Genomic DNA, 20715 nt, shown 5'->3' on the forward strand with positions numbered 1-20715 from the left:
GATCTGTGGACCCCCCATCAAAGTGAATGTGGAAATGTAGGTCACTGAATGAGAGAGCAAAGGCACGACTAGGAAGAGAGGGCAAGAAGGCCAAGGCAGAGGCAGCTGAGGTGTAGAAATCTGGATGGCAGGTTAGGAGCAGCATCCAGAAACTTCTCCATAGGGGGGCCTGCCTTCTCTTCCCTCCCTCGGAGAGTGAGGCCCTCTACTCCCTTTAGTGGGGTTCCTGGTTCCCCTCACTACCTGCAGTGTGAAGAAGGAGGTTTTTGACTTTCCAACGAATAGAGGCCCACAGGTGAGCTCAGGTGATCTGGGGTCTTCAGGAAATAATCGGTAAGTTCCTGTCACAGTATGTTAACACTTGGGGAGTTTTGCTGCACTTAGACTCAGGTGGAGCATGGATTGTCTCCCAAGAATCCCTGGAAGGTCCCCTGAACCTTTCCACCCAACAACCCTTCCTCCCCTCCCCAGTAACCTAGAAAGCGCTGTGTGTTTCCAAGGTTGGAACATCTGGAAAGGCTCTTATGGGTCGCCAGCAAACCTCCCAGGGTTGGAGACTGTCGGAATGAAGAGGAGACACAAGAGACATTTAACTTGAACTTCCCGGGGCCTCTATGCATTCTCTGGATGTTCCCTAGCCTGTGGCCCCCAGAATTGTAGTGAGGGACCCAGTTTTACTCAGGCCGGGGAACGTCCTTGCTGTTCACCCACCGGGAAACACCACACAGTCAACTCGAAGCCTGAGCCACCGGGTTTAAAGGCCATTCTAGAAGAATCTGCCATCGGTCTCCCTGCCCATTCCAACACACAAGCTTGACTAAGCCCTGGTGGTAGGTGACCTTTATCAGGACCCTCCCACTAGGACTCTAGTGGGAGGCCTGAGGGCAGGGGATGGGCATAAATAGAGCTGGAGCCTCCCACTGGGACCTTGTCAGCCATGGGCCCCCGGCTGCTCCAGTGGCTTCTGCTGGGCGTGTTCATAGTGCTCTTCATGGACGACGGTGAGGTCTGGGGAGGGAGGCCGCGAGGGCTGGGGAGAGGACGTGTGGGGAGGAAGGCAGGGGCCTCCCAGCTTGACTCTGGGGCTGCTATAAAATGGCTCACAGAGACTTTTCCTTCTTCTCTTCACAGGAGACAGAGTCCTCCCCACAAAATGTACGCTTGGCCGTTCTTGGATAAATAACGCCACAACGACAGGGGACGGTCCTGTGTGCTTCACACAGTTGCCTCCCTCCCCTCCCCGACTCCACTCCACTCTCCTCTCTCTCTGCTCTAGGGTCTTCTTTCTGCCCCGAGCCTTTGGGGGGCGGGGGCGGTGCTGTCCTGACCCCAGGGAGGGTCGTAGCTGTTCCCCACTCAAGGGAGTCAGGACCCCAGCAGATGCTGGGGAGGGTGTCACCTCCTTTCTTCCAGGTCGGTACCACATCAGTGCCAGTGTTCCCAGGTGGGGGACAGGCTGAGGCCTCACTGTCTTTCTTCAAGGTTTCAATTTTGCAACCAATGCAGCTTCTACAACGGCTCCCATTGCACCAATCACATGAAGAATTGCTGGAAGTTCAACACGATGGTGGAAAACAGGAGCTGTCGCACAGACCACTTTTACTTCAGTGATCGCCTCACAGGTGCATGGGGGTTAGAGAGAGAACAAAATATGGCCGCTGCTGGCCCAGTTCATGGGGTCAAGGTGTGCGTGCAGCCTGGGACCCTGGGAGAGGGGGAGACTCTCTACACCTGGGCTTGGGGTGGGGGCTGTGTGGGAGGCAGGTGTCTTTTGCCCAGTCCTGTCTGCAGAGACAGAGATGAGACTCAGGCACAGCCTTGGGTTCCTTCCAGACCACAGAGAACGGTCAGGTTCCGGGGAGAGGTCATTGCCAGGAGAGCAGTGAGATGAAGCAAGGTGAATGCACTTTGTGCATTCTTGCTTTAGGGACATATCTGTATCGCCACTCGAGACTCTCTTGTGATGCATGTGAAGAGGGGATGTTCCAGGTGTTCCACGACATCCTGAGAGAAACCTTTTGCTGCACTCACAACGACAGGTGTAACGACCCTGATGACACCATGTACATTGTAAAGGAGTATGTATCACCCGACCGAAACAGACACACTTGACCAAAACTAAAATAATTGCATTTTTAAACCACGTCGCTCAGTCGCCTTTGCCCTCCCCCCACCCAACTGCCACATCCTCTCCCATTTTCTCAGCACCCAGACCCCTCTCTGCGCTACGCCAGCAGATCCACCACCCATGGAAGCCCCGTCTCTCCCGGGTCAGCCCTTCCGGTCACAGCAAAGTGGAAAACCATGGGCCACAAAAGCCCCATCTGCTGCCTGGTCGGACCCCGCTCTCTCTGCCACCTGGCTCCTCCTGGCCATCCTTCCTGGCCCCGAAGCTCCCACGCTGCCCCTGGGCTGAAGTCAGGGTCCTACCATTTCTGGCAAGGGGAACAAAGTCTTTTCTTCTGGTAGAGCTCGTGAGGGAAGGTCAGAAGAAAGCAGACTAGATAGAAATTCGGACAAGAAGCCAGAGGAGATTTTAGAAATATTTGGGAGGACAGTGGAGGAGGTCCTTGATGGGGGCTGGCGAGGGCCTGTGGAAGCAGGGCCTTGAGGAAGCCAACATGAGATTAGGGAACGCTAACTTCCCTGGAGGCTGGTCAGTGCACCGGACACGAGAGGCTCGGCCCTGCCCCTATTTTAAGACACTCTTTTAATTACACCTACTCCTGTCCACATGTGCCTGGTCACCGTNAGCTCGTGAGGGAAGGTCAGAAGAAAGCAGACTAGATAGAAATTCGGACAAGAAGCCAGAGGAGATTTTAGAAATATTTGGGAGGACAGTGGAGGAGGTCTTTGATGGGGGCTGGCGAGGGCCTGTGGAAGCAGGGCCTTGAGGAAGCCAACATGAGATTAGGGAACGCTGACTTCCCTGGAGGCTGCAGCCAGTGCACCGGACATGAGAGGCTCGGCCCTGCCCCTATTTTAAGACACTCTTTTAATTGCACCTACTCCTGTCCACATGTGCCCGGTCACCGTGTTTCCGATCATTTCATCTTGCTCTCATGGCCAGAGCCAAGTACTGTATTTCATTGTGCGCACTGCACAATTTTTGTCCAGATTTTTGAGGGAAAAATAAAGATGTGGGTGTAATAATTACATAGCATGGCTACATAATCCCATGCATCAAGTGCACACAGTGTGGCTGCACGTTATGCAGGGCGAAATACGGTCTGTCAGGATGGGCACTTGGCCGAATGTCGGCCAATCACTTTGTCGCCTGGCTTGCTGTAGGTCTTCACTCCCGCAGTCCTCAAAACCATTTAACTACTGCTTTGCTCTGAATGCACCCGTTGGTAGGACACTGGGTGTTCTTGGTCCCCTGGGCAGCCAACGACTGAGGACATCAAGGAGAGATCCATGTCAGAGCTCCGCCGCCATTTTTCAAGCAAACTATTAGGCCATGAAATGAAAAAAATTAACCCCTAATTTATTACTTAACTTCGTTTAGGTTTAATTTTTTTTACCATGTTAACCTCTCCACAGGTTAGAATCTACATACACCATTATGTTCATGATCAGCTGCAGAATATTATTCCCAGTCTGGTAGTACTCCTGCAGACATCAGGCTCGTGCTTGCTTGTTAGTTTCTACCACGTTGTATTTGCAGAAACAGGATAAAATACTTGAATATTCAATGTTTTAATTTTAAAACATTGGCATAATATGTAGGCTAGTATTTCCCCCTAAGTTGTGTATTGTTAGGATAAACATTATACTATACTTTAGCATCCTGAAAATACTTTAACTACTCTAGCCTCTCGAGGTAGAAAATGGGGTAGACTTTTCCATTCAGGGCTGGTTAATTAGTTTATGTGGGTAGACCAAGGGGACCGGCCGTGGGTTCCAATTATGAAATCATTCATGGAAGGATTACTGTGATGTACAGTTAGTGACTCAAGCAAGACAAAATTAAACGCTAAGAGGAAGCTTCAGATTAGAAACAGACACAATGCAGATGGCAAGGAGGCCCCCGGAGCAGGGAGCGCTACGGGCAGGGAGAGACGGACCGGTACACATTTACAGCTAAGCTTGAAGTGAAGATTCGCAACCCACTGTGGCCAAGCCCCCAGATTTTATCACATCCACACTGGCCTCCCGGTCCAATCTTCCTGAGCCTGCCCTATTATGCTTCCTAGCTCAGATTTCCAGGAGATTCTGACCCCCAGGTTGCCCTCGTTACAATACCCAGCACCCACTGATTTTCTTGGTCCAATGCAAGCTCATCCCCGTTCTTCACATCTTACGAAAATATATTTATAGAGAGCAAATGAGAAGTAGCAGGAACTATAGGGCGGCCAGACCCTGAGCAAGCGCCCTTGTTCTGGACTCAGGCCCAGCCTGCTCTTCCAGGCCAGTAACCCTTTACTTGCCAGAAACACATGAAAGCAATTATTCTTAAGGATAAATGTGTCCCTGGGCACAATGCAACCTTATTTACAATATGGAGGACGTGGACACAAACGAAGCGTCTACTGTCAGATTGGGTAAGGAAGATGAGTTCTGCACATACAATGGAGCACCACGCGGCCATACAAAGTCAAAATACTGCCATGTGTGACGGCGTGGGGGGCGGGGGGGGCGGGGCTTGACAGCGTTCCCGCTTCGTGAAATGAAGAATAAAAACCTTGCCATTTTACTCCCATGTGGGATAGTCATCGAAAAGTAACAAACAAACTAAGAAAACAAAAACAAATGCAAAGATACAGAGAGAACGGGGTGGGGGGTGGTGAGCAGGGGGACAGAGGTGGAGCAGGGGACAGGGGCGAAGAAGGCCGATGCCTGGCAACTAAAGGAACGTGGCCAGCAGGTGGGGGCACGCAGGTGCTCAGTGACAACTTTGCACACCTGGAAGTTATCTGCTGTTATTACCCAATGTTACCCCAATACAACTGAGTTTTTAAAAAGCCTATAAATAAGAAAAAATTAACCCCATGTTGATGAAAGACTTAAACGGAAGACATAAAACTATAAAACTCTGAAAAAGAAGCAAGGAAAAACTTCACGGCATTGGATTTGGCAATGATTTCTTGGCTCCGACATCAAAAGCAAAGATAAACTGGGTTACATCAAAATCAAAAGCTTCTGTCTAGCAAATGATGGGATCAACAGTGCCCAGGCCACTCCTGGAGAGAAAAACCACACAGCACATAAGAGGAAGTCCTCCGGGCGCGGAAAGGGCTCCCCCAGCACAGCAGTGAGAGCAACCAGCTGATTTAAAAATGCACGGAGGCCTCGAATAGACATTTCTCCAAAGAAGACATACACATGGCCCGACATCATATAGAAACCACAGTGAGATACCACTCCACATCCACCAAGGGGGCCAGGATCCCAGAACCAGAAAATGGCAAGTGTTGGTGAGGATGGGTTCACGGTTGGAAAGGTGCTTATTTAGCAGATCCCGGTATCACAAAGAATGGAGGGTCGGTCATGACGGCGGTGTCCAGAGACTCGTTACACAGGTCGTGGCTCCGGCAGCACCTGAAGTCCACCAGGTAGGCGCCCCATCGCACCTGGTCCACGTTCGCGCAGTTCTTCAGGCAGCCCATGAAGGTCAGCCAGAGAACATCTTTATCTGTGGGAGGGAGGACAGACAGACAGAGCTGCAGAGGGCCTTCCCCCAGCCTGCCCCACCGCGGCGCAGGTCCGGCGGAAGGAACACGGCGTCCGCGTGGTTGGCAGGGCAATAATATGGGGTGATACTCCGTAGTTTTAATTTGAATATTTTCCCTAAAATGTCCTACAGTGTGCTTGAGCGTGATATTGTTATGTTACAGAATGACATGCTTAGGATTTTGTACTAAAAGATGTTGTAATAAAAAAGGGGGAATGTTATTTGTGCTGGACCCTGTAGCTAAAAGCCACCTTGCGTCATCGCAGGCTCTGTGATTCCAAAGTGAAGAGTTCAAAGGGGTCGCCAGCGCCGGTGGGGGGGGGGGGGGGTGTCGGGGAGCTTTGCAAATGAAAGGCAGCATGGAGTAACTGGAAGGAATGGGGGGTTGGCCAGGGGGACCCTGACAGCAGCAATTCTGGGAAACCGGGATGTTTCCCCTGAGAATCAGCACGGGCTTAAGCAAGGGTTATAAATGCCAAGGAGTCACTTAGCATAGAGGGTAGGAGAATAGAGAAATCGCGATGTTTATAGTCTCATTCAGAGTTATTGAAGCCAGTCTCTATTGCTGCCCCCCACCCCCGCCCTCTATTGCAAAGGTTGAAAACCACCCACAAGGAATTCCTGGCGGGGTCAGAGTCAAGGAGCCGACTTCCCGGGTTCCTAGGCCCAGTTGTTCCCCAACCAGTTTCCTCTCCTTTTTCTTTCTTCCAGTTTCTCAGAATACTGTTCTCCGGCTCCCTGGGTGATTGCCTATTGCCATTCTACTGTCTTTCCGGAAAGGCGCGTGATGAGGGTGAAGACGCCGGCCACTCCCCCGCTCGACTGCCTGGGGTACAGTGCGGGCCCCCCCGCTCATCCCTCCCGCTGGCTTGTCCCCGTCTGCTTCTTCGGCCCCTTCTTCCTCCTCGCAGCCGGCAACTTACTTATGAAAACCCTCCCGGTTGTGCAAGCCTCTCCCTCTGTTGCAGTGCACACTCCCCGGCCTTTGAAGCAGCTGTCCCCTGGAAACTGCAAGTGGCACATCCTACACTGGATAATATCTGTAGTGGGGGACAGGAGAGCAGGGGGGGCGGAAGTGAGAGCAGATGTCACGTGCTGTGAAAGTACCCCCCTCCCTTTTCAGGCTGAGGTTCTGCTTGGAGCCTGGGCGGCTTTGCCAGAGGTCCATTCAGCAAGGGCACCTGCCTCTGTTCAAATGGGCTAAGCCTCCCTGGTTGAAGTGCCTCACTGGATTGAGCGCCTGCCTGTGAACCAAAGGGTCATGGGTTTGATTCCCAGTCAGGGCACACGCTGGGTTGTGGGCCAGGTCCCCAGTAGGGGGCGAATGAGAGGCAGCCACACATTGATGTTTCTCCCCCTCTCTTTCTCCCTCCCTTCCCCTCTTTCTGAAAATACATAAAGTATTTTTAAAAGGAATAATAAAACAGGCTAAGCCAAGAGAGGGACTGGAGTTTATGTTCTCAAGAGTTTTAGCCTGAAAGAAATGGGAGGGGAAAGAAAGGAAAAGAGGAACAAATTCAAGACCAAGAAGATGAGATCAGGTCCCATTCTTACTCACCAGGCAAAGCATGTTTATCATCAGGTAGGTAGTGGGTTGCTCTGGCAAAGAGAAATAATACATAGAACAAATCTGCGATTTTTTCTGAGATTCACTCCCCCACTTCCTCACCCCGACATGAAGCCCTCTTAACCCTTGGAACGCGTGGGGTCCATGCTATGCTCTCAGCCTGGAGCCACACCAGGCCGTTTCTGTCTCTCCAAAACCTGGTTACCTACCTCGCAATTTTGGCGAGCCAGCCAGGAGAAGACCCCAGAGTGGTAAGCCCCCTTTGCTGCTCTGACACCCAGGTTGCCCCTTTCCGTCGCCATCTATTCCGTTTTGGTGAGTCTGATGTTCCCCGATGGAAGGTTGGCTGCTAGGCATAGTTGAACCCTTCATACCGGATAGCAGTCACCACCTCGCCTGCGCTATGACTTCCTTTTGCAGTCTCCTCATCAGGCTCAAAGATAGTCTTTTATGCTTGTCCTCCCCGACTGACTTTTGGCCTTTATATCTGCATTTGTACCCCACTTGCCTTTTGTGTACGGAGGGTTCCTGCTGTCTTTGTACCAAGAAGATCTACCTCGGGGTCACTAATGGTCCCATCGCTAAGTATAGTTGCACGAATGAGCCACTCACATCTTCGACATGTATATACTATTATTATAGGCAGCAACATTGCCCAGAACCACTTCACAGGCGCCTGCTGGTCATCTGTTACTAGAACGGCCACGTGGAGCCACTCTTACCTAAGTAATTAAATTTGGAATTCTAAGGCGGTTTACTTGCCCCTATAAGGGTATTTTAATTTCCCCTCTGGGTCCATCATTCCTCTATGAGATCTGCCTCCAGTATGAAGGGTGGTACTTTAGACACTTCTTGAGGCCCTTTCTAGGGAAATTTCAGACTCAGTTACAATTTCTTAAAGCTCTGGAAAATTAGATAGAATACTGGAGGGTCTTCTTTGTGATTTGGAAAAGAGTCATTTTATAATAAGATCATCTTGGTGCCCCTCTTGGTGGTTTATGGGGCCAGAAACTATTTTTCTAGTAAGACACTTCCTTTGCCCCAGACCTGAAAGCTTACAGGAAAATGAGGGTCTCCATAGATGGAGAATACAGAAATGGAAATGTACTCGGGCCACAAGGACAGAGCAGTGAGTCTGGGGTCGTCAGGATTATAGGTAATTGCTCAAGGACGCTGACTGGTTCCTTCCCAACAGTTCTTTGCAACCTGGACACTCAGTATAGGACCATGGATCCTGCGAATGGTGTCCAGGGAACTCAAAACCTCTGAATTAAACAAAGTGAAAGAAACAGAAGTAGACTGTGGCGATCCTCTCAAGTCTTTGAGATTTCTGTCGGTCGACACTCAACTAGGATTTCTTTCACCAGAGACGTCTGGTAGGTCAGTGGGATCTCAGGGGATGCCTTGTGACCCACTAGGAAACCTCCTGAGGCAAGAAAAGAGGGACGTCTCTAGATTGCAAATGAGTATCTTTGTGGGTTTTTTTTTCCTTCTCTTTAGGATCACCGCAGTCGAGATGGGAACCATATCTTCCATCCCTACCAACTCACCATTGGGGTTGTATTCTTAGCAATTGAGATAAATTTGACCCAAAAATTTTAAAAAGGAAGAGATTAATTTTCTTTTGTAACACTGCTTGGCCCCAATATAAATTAGGGGGCAGAGAGATATGGCCTGAGAATGGGAGCGGGAATTATAAAACTACCCTACGTTTGGAGCTGTTCTGCTGGAGAGAAGGCAAGTGGACTGAAACTCCTTCCATGCAGGCATTTATGGCTCTGTACCGAGATCCCTCGTTTTGCTCCGGCCTCACCCTGACAAAACCTACAGGGCCAAGTGTTGATCAGTTAGGAGATGCCTACAGTGCTAGGGACTTTAAGCTGCCAGATACTGAGTTTAAGTACTGAGTTTAAGTACAGTCCTTCCCAGTGTGGGAAAGGAACAGGGATTAAAAGTGAATTATGGATAAGTCTGGATGGATAAAAAGGTTACTGAAGGTTTGTGAATGTTGCAGAAAGTCTGTGGGAAGTTATAAAAATAAATGGAAATGTGAAAGTTTGGGGAAGAAATTATGTGGTGTTAGTAATGGAAGGAATAAGGCATGGAGATGCATCTTGATGGGTATTAGAAGGAGAAAGATTTTCCTTCAAACTTTGTATTTTTCTCCCTACCTGATCCCTCCAGAATTTGGCATTCTGAAGGAATGAGTGGTGACATAAGGTGTCTTTGCATAAATCCAGTAAGACCAGTCGTTAATAGTGGTTTTGTTAACCAAGACTTTGACTGGAATGTCACGCCTGAAGGAGGCATGTCTGGGTTCTGGTCGTTACCAGAGAGCTCAGAGGAACTGGGATTGACCTGTGAAGCTAGCAAAAGCCCACGAGAAAAGCCTGGTACTTTGGTTGGTTGTGCGGTTCATGACAGTCTTTCCGGGGAAGGAACGAAGGTTGCTTTCCTGAAAGATGGCTAAAAAGAACCTGTAGGCACAATAGAAACCTCAAGGATTTGAGTGAAATGACTGGTACAGGTGAAGCCAGATGGCAGATGTGTGGCTCTGCTTCTGTGTCCTGAGGGGTGGACTGAGAAGCCAATCTGAAGGTTCCCTGTGTGAGTTCCAGCAAAGCAGACTTAAGGATCATAGATGATTCAGGCTGCTCTTGGTGTGTTTATGCAAACGAACAGGCAAAATTAAAAGCTGAACTCAATGTAGTCCCTTCAGTGACAATGAGGGTGATCTCAGGGAGAAAAATTGTGGTTCAAGGAAAATCACAGTGCTCAGTACTGGATGTCAGAATGGCGCGGCTAAATGACTTGAAAGTGTGTTTTCATTTAGAAGTTGAAACTGGGTTTGTAATATCACCAAAGATGTTCAATTTACAAGCACGAAGGACCTATCTGATTGCCACTATTAGATGTCATTGAAGCAAAGGCCTTGCAACTGGATGTCTTCCCAAAAGACAGTCTCACAGACAGAGAGACTGGCTTGGGAACTGTTGTGTGAATTGACATGCGTGTTCTTCCTTCTGTTTTCACAGGGCATATGCCTGTGGCCTCATTACCTGAGTGATTTCTTGCAATATAGACCTCACTTAAGGAGCTCATCTCCATCATTGCCCCTCGAGACTTAATGGTTTGGCTGAACTAAGTGGTTGGGTTGGTGAAGGGTTTGGGCAGTCTGTGGGCTTCATCTTGAACTGATTTTCCCTTTTCTGTCTTAATGGCTTGGACAGAAAGGGCCCAGATATCTGAAGGGGGGAAGTCCTAAAATATTCCCCTCAGCCTCAGTTAAGTATAGTGGGCCAAAAGGACTTTGGAGAGGTGTGGCATGCCTTGTACACCTTCCTCCAGATAAGCCGTTCTTTGCCTAAGTCCCTGCCTTTGTCATTTAGTGGTCATGATTTAATTGTGCCTTCCAACTGTCTTGCCATATCTGTTACCTCCAGAATACGATGAGGATGCCAACTGTCCAGTAATGCCAGCCTTTGGACATCGAGCCTGCAAATTCCTGGTGACAGCCCAATGACCTGGATTCTGTAAGGTCCTTCTCCTCACAGGAAGGACGCCCTGTATGCTGCACCCCCCCCACTCTTTCAGGAAACCCCTGACCCAAGGGTAGGTAGGACGACATTCATGTCCAGCCGGAAGTAGCTACAAGAAGATGAGACCTTCACCCATTGTCTCTTTATATGATTATAAAGAGGTTGTATATCTGAAAGGGGGGATTTGTGGGAGGGTGCAGCCAGGAACCCCCCAAAAGAAGGATTTGTAATGGGGTCCAGAACTCAGGGTATCCAGGAAATATTAAAAGTATGGGATGTCCTCACTGCCACAAGTCTGAGTTGAGGGATGGGACACATGGGGCAGGGCCATTGAGTTGTTTTGCATAGCAACGGTTTTGAAGATAACCTCTAGAACAGTCATTTAACATATCTATAACCTTTAACTGGTTTCATAGATATGTTAAATAGCTGTGGCCTTGCTTCGAGCCAGGGAGAATGGAGTGACTTCCACCCAAGACATAACTGGGAGGCAACTCCCCAGGCCCCATTAAAGCACCTGCGTGAGAGCTTGGAGACGATTGGCTCCACGCCATGAGGCCACGCCTGCCCAGACTCACTATGGCAGCCCAGTAAAGCTGGAAGGATACGGGGGTCCTGGCTGGTGTAGCCAATTGTGGGAGGAGTCGGAAATGGGACTGCAGAGGAAGATTGGCGCGGGGATTTAAATGCAGACACGGCAGCCACTGAAGAGAGAACCACAAGTTTTTGGCCAGAATGGGGACTCTCCTAGCCACATGAGAGAGAATCACCATGCAGCTTTAGCAAAGAGAACCATGTGGCTTTGGCCAGGTTCTCTTTGAGTATGGGGGAGTATGGGGACCCCCTCCCCCCACAGCCTGAGCAGAATCTTCACGTAGCTTTAACGGAGAACCACCATGTGGCTTTAGCAGAGAACCACCACGCAGCTTTCTATTTCTTTTCCTGAGATACGGACGCCTTGGACTGGACAAAGGGGTAAAGAAGGACTGTGTGTATTTGTGGGTGTTTTAAGGGACTTTGGGATTTTGATGAAGACATTAAGTCATTACTCTTAAGTCTGTATAACTTGAATAAATAATTTCTTTCCTTTTCACCAATCTCTGACACGGAGAGCTATAATTGTCTGGTGAAGGGAAAGGCGAACCTAGTACAGGGGACCCCAGGAGAAGGGGGGCCAACTAGGTAACATTGTGGGACCCCCTTCCCTGGCGGCCAATCAGAAAAACCGTGGGAGACCACATGTGCAGTAGCTTTAAAGTAATACAACTACTTGTACACACTCAGTAAAATCCGGCCAAAACTAGCCAGGAAGGATCCGCCCTATAAGACTAGAGTCCCTCCAGCCCATGAGGTCAGTCTCTGCTTGGAGTTGGCCTACTCCCATGTTTTCTGCTATAAACTCTGGGTGTTCGGTTCAATTCTTCATCCCGATCACCAAGAACCTGGTCACCTGTGCCCACCTGTGACAGTGGCACCTCTGCCCCCCTTTCCTCCTTTCCTTACTCTTCACCTTTCTGTGGCCTCTCACACCCCTACCCATTCTTGCAGGGAGAGTCACAGACCAGAAGGAAAAAGATAAATACACTTTTGTAAAAACCTCATTCTATTTTCAATTGACCCCATGTGGCTTTCTTACCAACGTGTGTCTCGAAGCTGACAAGGGGGAGAAATGCATCTGAAATTCATGAGTTATGCTTTGGATTTGGTCTGTACAGGCAACATTCCCCGTCCTACCTGCCCTTTCTCTTGCACTTTATTAATGGGCCTTAAGGCTTGTTAATGGCTGCTGTTCCTGTTACCTCATCAAACTTAACACCAGCTCCCAGCTCAGCCCCGACCGGCGGGAAGAGGTTGCTGAGTGTTGAGTTTCCGGGTCTATCTCTGGATTCCTTTCCATCCCCAGTGCTGGCCCTGCCCATCCCATCCCCCACCCCTGTCTCCCACCCCACCCCACCCCCCGCTTCCCCCCTCGCACGCCACTGATCCATTTCTACTCACTGTGCGTGCTCTTTGTCTAAAAAGGACCCAGAGAGTACTGTGGGGGGAAAAACAATAGTCTCTGCAGATCTCATTTTAACAACCTCCCCACCCCCAGGTTCTGTGAAAATCCTCTGGATTCCTGTAACCCACCAATGTTTTCCCTAAAGGGGAGCTTGGGTGCAGCTCCCAGGGACACTGTGGTGGAAGACATGGCGTTAGGATGACCTCTTCTGTCCCCACAGGGCTCCTGTAAGAGGACCTGTGCCATGGGAACACTGACCCATTCGGGGACCCTTCACACCCCTCCAGCTGTCAACCCCCAGGACTCACCTCTAAAGCTGCAGAGCAGGATGAGGAGCCCCAGCAGGAGGAACTTGTCCATTTTGGAGGGAGAGAGGAATGGGTTAGGGCAGGAAGCCCAAGGTGCCTATTTATACACCCTCGGGGCTGGGCTTCCCCAGGGCCGTCTAGGGGCGGGGACACGGTGGAATCCTTCCAAGACTGCTCTGCCCCTAGGGAAACCAAGGGACTATGTCATTTCTCTTTCTGGCCAGTTGGGGGAGAAGGACCAGCTAGGTCAATTCTGGGCCTGGTTTACTCCAGTCCAATCATTCGGGATTTTTGATGTTGTGTTCTGTGGTCTTTTCATTAAACCACGCTGTGGGAGAGTAGAGTTTGAGTCAGGGTAGGGTTCAGTCATCTTTACCAGGGTGGCCGTTAAAGCAGAGAGAATATCTGAGTGCAAACAATTGGGACGCAGAAAGGCCCGAAGAAGGGTGAACATGGAACCTTGAAAAGATCTGCCCCCAGAGAATGGGGGAGATGGGGTGGGCATGGGGGAAGGTTAGGCTCAGAGACACTGAGAGGGGGGGCAGGGCAGTTCCCCACTGTTGGTGGTCCTGGGGTGGAGCAGACCGGTGGGTGGGAGATGAGAGTGCAGGAGGAAACTGCTTCCTTCCTATTCAATCCTTTTGCTGATGGCGACCCACAAAAAAGGAGGAAAGGTCCTCTCCCCATGCCTGCGGGATCACACTCCCGTGGTGTTTTTACACCACTGCTAAGGAAGAAATGCCCCTCTCCCAGCTCTTCTGACCCACCTGGACCCCTTGCTTAGGTTTGAACCCATCTACTAAAATCTCCTCACGTCATACTCTCAGCCTTAGGATCTCATAATACCTGATTTTCTTACTGCCCTCCACTCTGTTTCTCATCTCAGAGCCTCTAATCCTGTTCTTACCCTCTTAGAGCACCCCCAAATAATTATTTTCATGTCATAAATCTCAGACCCATGGCTTAAAAGTGTTCAGGAATGAATCCCTTTTGCCGATGGCTCTAGACTTCATTTAAGTTTGCGTGGCCCCTGTACTCATGACGCCCCCCTCCCCAGTACAAGGTGCAGGCAAACCGGAAGTACAGCCCTAGGTTAAGCTCAGCCGAGGGTGACTAGAAGGTCTCCAGTTAGGTCTGTGTGTGTGTGTGTGATCAGAAGCCATTTAGATTGTGGACTAGGATAGACAAAATAGTAAAAATGATGTTTCTTGCACAGAGATTTGCTTTCTCATTATGGTTACTTTCAAAAGAAACATCTATTCTCCGAAGGGAAAATACAGCAAAATACCCCGCAACGTATTGCTGATGGAGACTGTTTCTCCTGATGACCTTTTTGAATAGGGTGATGGGGCCAAGGGTGGGGACCAGGACTTGGGGAAAGAGCTCTCAGCTCAGGAAAGCCCCTCAGGTGATAAGGTGATTCAGCAGGACGAAGACCCTCAGTCACTCTTCCTTTGAAGTACCAATAGCCTTGGGCTCCTGGGTTCTCCCAGTACCAGCGGGACAAAAGTCGGTGACCCAGCAGAGCAAGAACAGTTTCTTCTAGATCAGGGTTAGACAGAACAGTCGGATCAGAACAGCCTGTCCCTTTTCCCTGATGCAAGTGAGTAAGTAGCACAGTTCTGGGTGACTGGGTCCTGTGAAAGCCAGGGAGGTTCTGCCCCCTCAAAGGAGACAAAGGCAGAAAATTTTCTGGCAATATGTGCAGATCCAGTAAAGATGAAGTATCTCTGGGGAGCGGGGGTGGGTTCTTTTCCACCGTGAGGCTCGCCACCCCTGAGGATTTTCTGGGAATCTCAGAATTGTGCAAAAACGTCCTCAGGTCCCTGGAGAGTCTCTTCCTGTGACTCTGAGGTGGGGAGAAGGTAACCCGACACTGAGGTGACCAGGGAGCTGGGTCTAGGATTATTCTCAAGGGAGAATAAGTAGCCAATAGCTTATCCGTCGCACCTGGTGCAGCTCACCTCTCAAAGGAAATGTCCTGTGCTCCGATCTGCTGTCAACGCACCCAGCTATCACCCGGTGCACTCTTTCTAAGGGTGACCTCAGCTAAGGACCAATTAGGGACTCCTCATCTGCTCTGCAAGGTGGACTCACGGCTCGTGGAGGCCACGCTCAGAGACCTGTCTGCAAACTGCCAGCACCTGGAGGTGGGGCACAACCTCTCTATCGCTGAGCCCATGACATATTTTTACATGGTATAATGATAAAAATAATGTACAATATAAAAATATTGTACAGAATATAAAAATAGCCTCTCTGTGTTCAGAGACTGTCCCTAACCAGTGCACTGAAGCAGATTCCCCTCCCTATTTCCTGTGTGTGTGCCAGTGTGGGATTGCTGTATTGGTGAAAAATAATACACATGCCAAAGACAGGTGTAGAACATAAATGTGCATCTAAAATTCTTTTCTTTTTTTTTGTCGTCACCTGAGGACATGCTCATTGAGTTGTTTAGAGGGGGAGAAGGGAGGGAGAGAGAGGGAGAAAAACATCAATGGGAGAGAAACATTGTTTGGCTGCTTCCTATACGCACCCTGACCAGGGCCGGTACCCAAACCCAGGCAGGCGCCCTGACGGGGAATCGAAGGTTTGAGGACCTGATGTACAACATGGGGACTATAGTCAATAACAGTGTATTAAATAATTAAAATTTGCTGAGAGAGAACTTAAATGTTCTCACCAAAATAAAGTAAAATGTAAAGTAATGATGCCTGGGCTGGTGTGGCTCAGTGGACTGAGTGCCAGCCTGAGAACCAAAGGGTCACAGGTTTAATTCCCAGTCTAGGGCACATGTCTGGGTTGCGGGCCAGGTGCCCAGTAAGGAGAATATGAGAGGCAACCACACATTGATGTTTCTCTCCCTCTCTTCCCCTCTGTCTAAAGATCAATCAATAAATAAATTTTTAAAAAGGTAAAGCGATGGATGTGTTAATTAACTAAATCAGTGCATGTGGTGGTGGGGGGGAGATCCTGTCACAACATACATCAAATCACCATGAGGTGCGCTTTAAACATCTTATAATTTTGTCAGTTACAACTCTAAATTGTTGAACTTTGTTTACGGGCTACAGGAGCCCTGGGGGCAGGCCCACGTTGAAATCCCCGTTCTGCTTCCTGGCATTTTGACCTTGGCAAAGCATTTACCCTTCCTTGGCCGGCATTCCAAAACCTGTGAGGCAGGCAGATGGATGCCCCCGGGAGAACCCAGTCAGGGGTCGATGTCTCAGAGTTTCCTTCCAAGGCAGGCGTCTTCCCTCCATCCAAAGGGCACCGGGGGATCAGCCACCCAGGCCACCCAGGACGGGAAGACGTGGGTGGACACAGTGTGACTTGCCCTGCCACTGCCATCAAAGGGCCTCGTTGACCGTGACAGAACCACTAGAAGGGTCTCCCGAGAACACAGGGCACCGACCTGCAGCGATGCTGCTCCTGGAGCCACGCTGCTTCTGGGCACTGCAGAAACGGACCTCCAGGCATGTCCGTATCCAGACTGGAGGCATGGAGCCAGTCTTAGAAAAAACGCTCGCGTGCTGATTAAAAGATTATATTAGCCAAAAGAAGAGGAAAGGGGTGCGATGGAAAGCCCCTGGGGTTCCGTGTTGAAGTTTTTATTCTTCCCAAGTGTTAGAATTTGGATCTTTTGAATTCCCGTCATGCTACAGCATGGATGTTTGAACAAAATGAACCTAGAGACCTCTTTTTTTTGTCTTAGTCAGAGACTGTTCTTTTTCTCTTTAGAAGGTAACAATAAAAATGACTATCATTTTCTTAAGACCTGCTCTGTTAGAAACACTGCAAATACGTTATCTTTTTTCTGAGATTTTTTTCCCATTGCACTTCGTGTCGATTACTATGTCGTATCAGTTTCAGGTGTGCGGCATAGGGGGCAGCAACCCCACACTTACAAAGTCTGCTTCCAGCCCCCGCCTGGCGCCTCACTCAGCTGACACAGTGTTATTGACGGCATTCCGGGTGCGGCGCTCTGCGCCCGGCCACTGTGTTGTGACGCCCAGTCTGTCCTTCCCAAACCCTTCGCCCCGCCCCCAGACCCCCCCCGCCCCCCCCCGGCGACCCGCAGCCGGGACCCGTGGCCTGAAGTCCTGTGCGCTTGTTGTGCCAGATAATGGGCCATTCCGAAGGACTCCAGCCACCAAAGACACTCTAGGAGAAAGAAAGACACGCTTAAAGATGCTCATTTTGTAGTTGAAAACCTTCTCGCAAGGTGGCTTTGCTGGCGAGCTCCCCGGAACATCTCGGAGAGGAGGAGCACCGTTTCTCGGAAAAGTCTTCCCGAAAATTGAAGGGGAGTCCGTGGGTCCTGACTCGTGTCAGGGAGTCAGCCGTGGCTCCCGTCAGGCTGTGGCTCCCCTGATGCCACAACCAGGTCAAGGCCCCAGTAGAAAAGGCGTCTGTGACACAGCTTCCCGTGTCCAGAACCCCGAAGTGCTTGTCCTCGAAAGGGACCGCTGCTGCCCTTGACCCCCGCCTGGACCGGCCTGCCCTTCCTTCCACTGCCCCGCGCCCTGGAGTGCTGTTGGTTCTCTGGTTCTAGTCCGTGAGGACGGATCCGCCCTCGGAGAGATTTCGCCCTGGTTTGGGGGCTGTACTGTGCAACTGTACTGTGAAAGGAGCTGGCTTCCAGAGCACGAACTTCAGAAGAGGCTTCTGGCACAAGGAGAGGTGTTTTTTATTCATCCTCCTCGAGGGGGAGATATTTGAAAAGAGAGCAGGGGAACCAACTAGAGGACCAGCGGAAGCAGCTCTAGCCGCCGGGCTGGAGAGGTCGAGGCTTAGACTTGGCGGAGTCCACAGACGTGGTCCAAACGTAGCTCAGTCTAGAGACGTGGGAAAGAAAAGCAAGTGGACTTAATGGGTTCTCAGAAGGGAGAAGGGGGTGGGATAAAGAGAGGAAAACCATGTTGCGGTGTGTGCAACCTTTAAGTTGCCTTCCCTTTAAATGGGAGCCCTGGTTTCCTTAACATATAATCTGTGTGTTTGGGTGAAATGGAATTGTTGCAAAATATTGTAAATGCCAATTGCTCCTTCATTTTTCCTGCCTCCCATTTCTCCCAGCTGAGGACTAATCAGTTTATCCCTTTTACATGCCTGTCCTGTAACTGGCTCACCACCACAGGGAGCAATTTGGTCTGGCTATGTTTCTGGTCCTTGTGCTAGACGTGTGCTCTTGAAAGATAACAATTTGTAGTCTCCAACTCCATTCTTTCCAGACATTCTGAGAACCCAAGGTGAGCTAGTTCCTTACTTTCCCCTGAGTTGTCACTCCCTTTACCATCCTGGGGTCACGTGATTCGGCTGAGTCAAGGAATCTAACACAGCCCTGGAAGGTGTGGCTCAGCGGGCTGAGTGCTGGCCTGCAAACCAAAGGATCACAGGTTCAATTCCCAACCAGGGCACATGCCTGTGTTGCAGGCCAGGTCCCCAGCAGGGAGCACTCCAGAGGCAACCACACATTAATGTTTCTCTCCCTCTCTCCCTCCCTTCCCCTCTCTCTAAAAATAAATAAATAAAATCTTTTCTAAAAGAAGGGATGTAACGCAAGATGTGGGTGTGCCAAACACACGTGTGCATGTGGGGCAAGGCCCGGGACCGAGGCGCAGTGGGCCAGTCAGTAACACCATGCAGAGTAGACTGAAACAGCAAAGAACATGTGGAATCGGAAGGTGGCTCCCTTTCTGCTTCACTCAGATCCCCTGCCTTTTCTGACATGAGCTTGCTGATATCCTGTCTTCCTCTGGTCACTTCTTTCCTATGCAGCTTTCCTGGTCCAGGCCCTGCCCTGGCCCTGCAATGGAGAGAGAAAGCAGAACGCCCACTGTCTCAGAGGTAGGGCCTCCCAGGACAAGTAAATGGAATGCACCTTTTATAACTCAGGACACAAAGTCCCAGACCTGGAGGCTGGGAGGAAACCGCAGCCCCACCTCCATCCCACACCCTGTCTAGGGCGCCATTCCTGAGTCCCTCCTGGAGTTTGGTGTCCTGCCACATCGTCCTTTTCCCGATGTACATGGAGCGGCTCCTGTTCCTCCTGCTCTCAGGAGTGCTCCTGGTTTTGTGCTGGCCTTCCACAGAGGGTGAGTCCGGGAGCAGGGAGCCAAAGTGGGCAGCGTGATGGGGTCAGGGATTAATGTGCTAGAAAGTCCAATGAGGAGGAGCAGAAGCCCCGCAGGGACAGCGTTTGCTAATCTAGGCACCTGAGCCCTGTGGCCACTGCAAATTCCCTTCCCCACCATGGAAACGCTTTCTGGGGACCAGCTGTGCCTGCTGCTCAGTGGCTTCACTGAACCCTAATTCTGGGATGATGTGAGGGGAAGGAGTGATAAGGAATCACTGGGACCCTGACCGGTGCAGCTCAGCGCATTGGGCATCGTCCCCAAAGCAAAAGGTCGCGTGTTTGATTCCCAGTACATGCCTAGGTTGTGAGTTCAGTCCCCAGTTGGGGCGCCTGCGGAGAGGCAACCGATTGATGTTTTTCTATCTTCTTCCTCCCTTCCCCTCTATCTCAAAATAAATAAATAGATAGATAGTTTTAAAAAAGAATCACTGGGGGTCTATACCAGGGCAAGTTAGAGAGCAGTATCACCTTTTCTCTCCACTAAGACCCAGGTCTTGATAAGTAACTCAGAACAGAGACCCTCCCTTCCTTCCGCCTGCACCCCCCCCCCCCCCCCCCGGGTCTTTCTGCTGACCTTGCCTGGCTCTGCCAGCAGTAAAATGCCTATCTCAGTGTCCCCTTCAGAAGCCACAGATTCTGGCTGAGCCTAAAAACAAAAAAGGGAGAGGGCTTCCTGGAAACCCCGTGACTCCTGAAACCAGGCTCCTTGAGACAGATCTGGGCTGTGCGGGGAGGGTCCCCAGGAGAGAGATGAGAGAACCCTGGAGCGCCCGGGGTCCCGGCCTCCATCCCTGCGCCCACAGGGCCAGCCCCCTTCTCCTTCCCTAACTGTCTGATGCCCTTTGGTCTCACCCCATGGTTCTCACCTAATGTCCAGATCCCACAAGGAGATTTCCGCTTTGTACCTCCTGCGATGAATTTGTTGGCAAGACCTGCAGAAAGAGTTTCGGTTCCTGTCACTCCAAATACCCCGACTTCGCATGCCAGACCAAAGAAGTGTATACGAGACATTTCACTGGAGGTGAGTGGAGGGGAGGAGAAAAAGGAGGGATGGGCGATTGAATTTTATGACTTGGCTTGGCAAAAAAAAAAAAAGAGCTATAAATCTGGAGTCAGAATGTTTTAGTCCCACCAGCTCAGACAGGAAGTCAGTCAGGCACCGGTCTCAGGCACGTTATTTTCCTTCTCTGAGTTGGAATTTCTCATCTGCCCAAAGATTGGGTTTTTGTGGATGATCTCCAAATCGCCCCCATCCCTGATAGCCATCAATTGAATCCCTGATAAAGGATCAGCTGTGACAGCTCCTTTGCTGTAAATGTTTGCAAGCGCTGGGGGCGGGAGTGAGCTGTTCTGGAAGGATCTGCCCCTTCTGGGGAAGGGTCTTCCAGTCTCAGGCTCTGCCTAAGGGGACAGGCGGGAAGGGAGAATCTGATCACCCAGCTGTATTTCCTGTCCCATCCCTTGTCTAACCTGCATTTCTCTGTATTTT

At 50.4% G+C, this 20715-nt stretch overlaps 1 protein-coding gene across 1 annotated transcript; it reads right to left on the minus strand.

The window, feature by feature from the left end:
• Positions 1-5082: 5082 nt before the first annotated feature.
• PATE1 (prostate and testis expressed 1) lies at positions 5083-13165 on the minus strand. Its single transcript, XM_037038237.1, has 5 exons — positions 13091-13165; positions 12779-12815; positions 12417-12433; positions 6598-6789; positions 5083-5629 (listed from the first exon to the last, which is right to left on the minus strand). Exons 1-5 carry the CDS (start codon positions 13140-13142, stop codon positions 5448-5450), a joined length of 480 nt encoding a protein of 159 aa, XP_036894132.1. The 5' UTR covers positions 13143-13165; the 3' UTR covers positions 5083-5447.
• Positions 13166-20715: the final 7550 nt, after the last annotated feature.

Source organism: Sturnira hondurensis, unplaced genomic scaffold (assembly GCF_014824575.4).
Source record: "Sturnira hondurensis isolate 20B ecotype Veracruz unplaced genomic scaffold, ASM1482457v3 Scaffold0024152, whole genome shotgun sequence".
Classification (NCBI taxonomy): Eukaryota; Metazoa; Chordata; class Mammalia; order Chiroptera; family Phyllostomidae; genus Sturnira; species Sturnira hondurensis.

What these genes read in the sequence shown, in the direction of transcription:
- PATE1 (XM_037038237.1), bottom strand. Translation starts at nt 13,142, where the DNA reads ATGGACAAGTTCCTCCTGCTGGGGCTCCTCATCCTGCTCTGCAGCTTT. An exon ending in CCTGCTCTGCAGCTTTAGAG is followed by an intron (nt 12,816 to 13,090) that starts GTGAGTCCTGGG and finishes TTCCCCCCACAG; the next exon opens with TACTCTCTGGGTCCTTTTTA. An exon ending in AACCGGGAGGGTTTTCATAA is followed by an intron (nt 5,630 to 6,597) that starts GTAAGTTGCCGG and finishes CCACAGATAAAG; the next exon opens with ATGTTCTCTGGCTGACCTTC.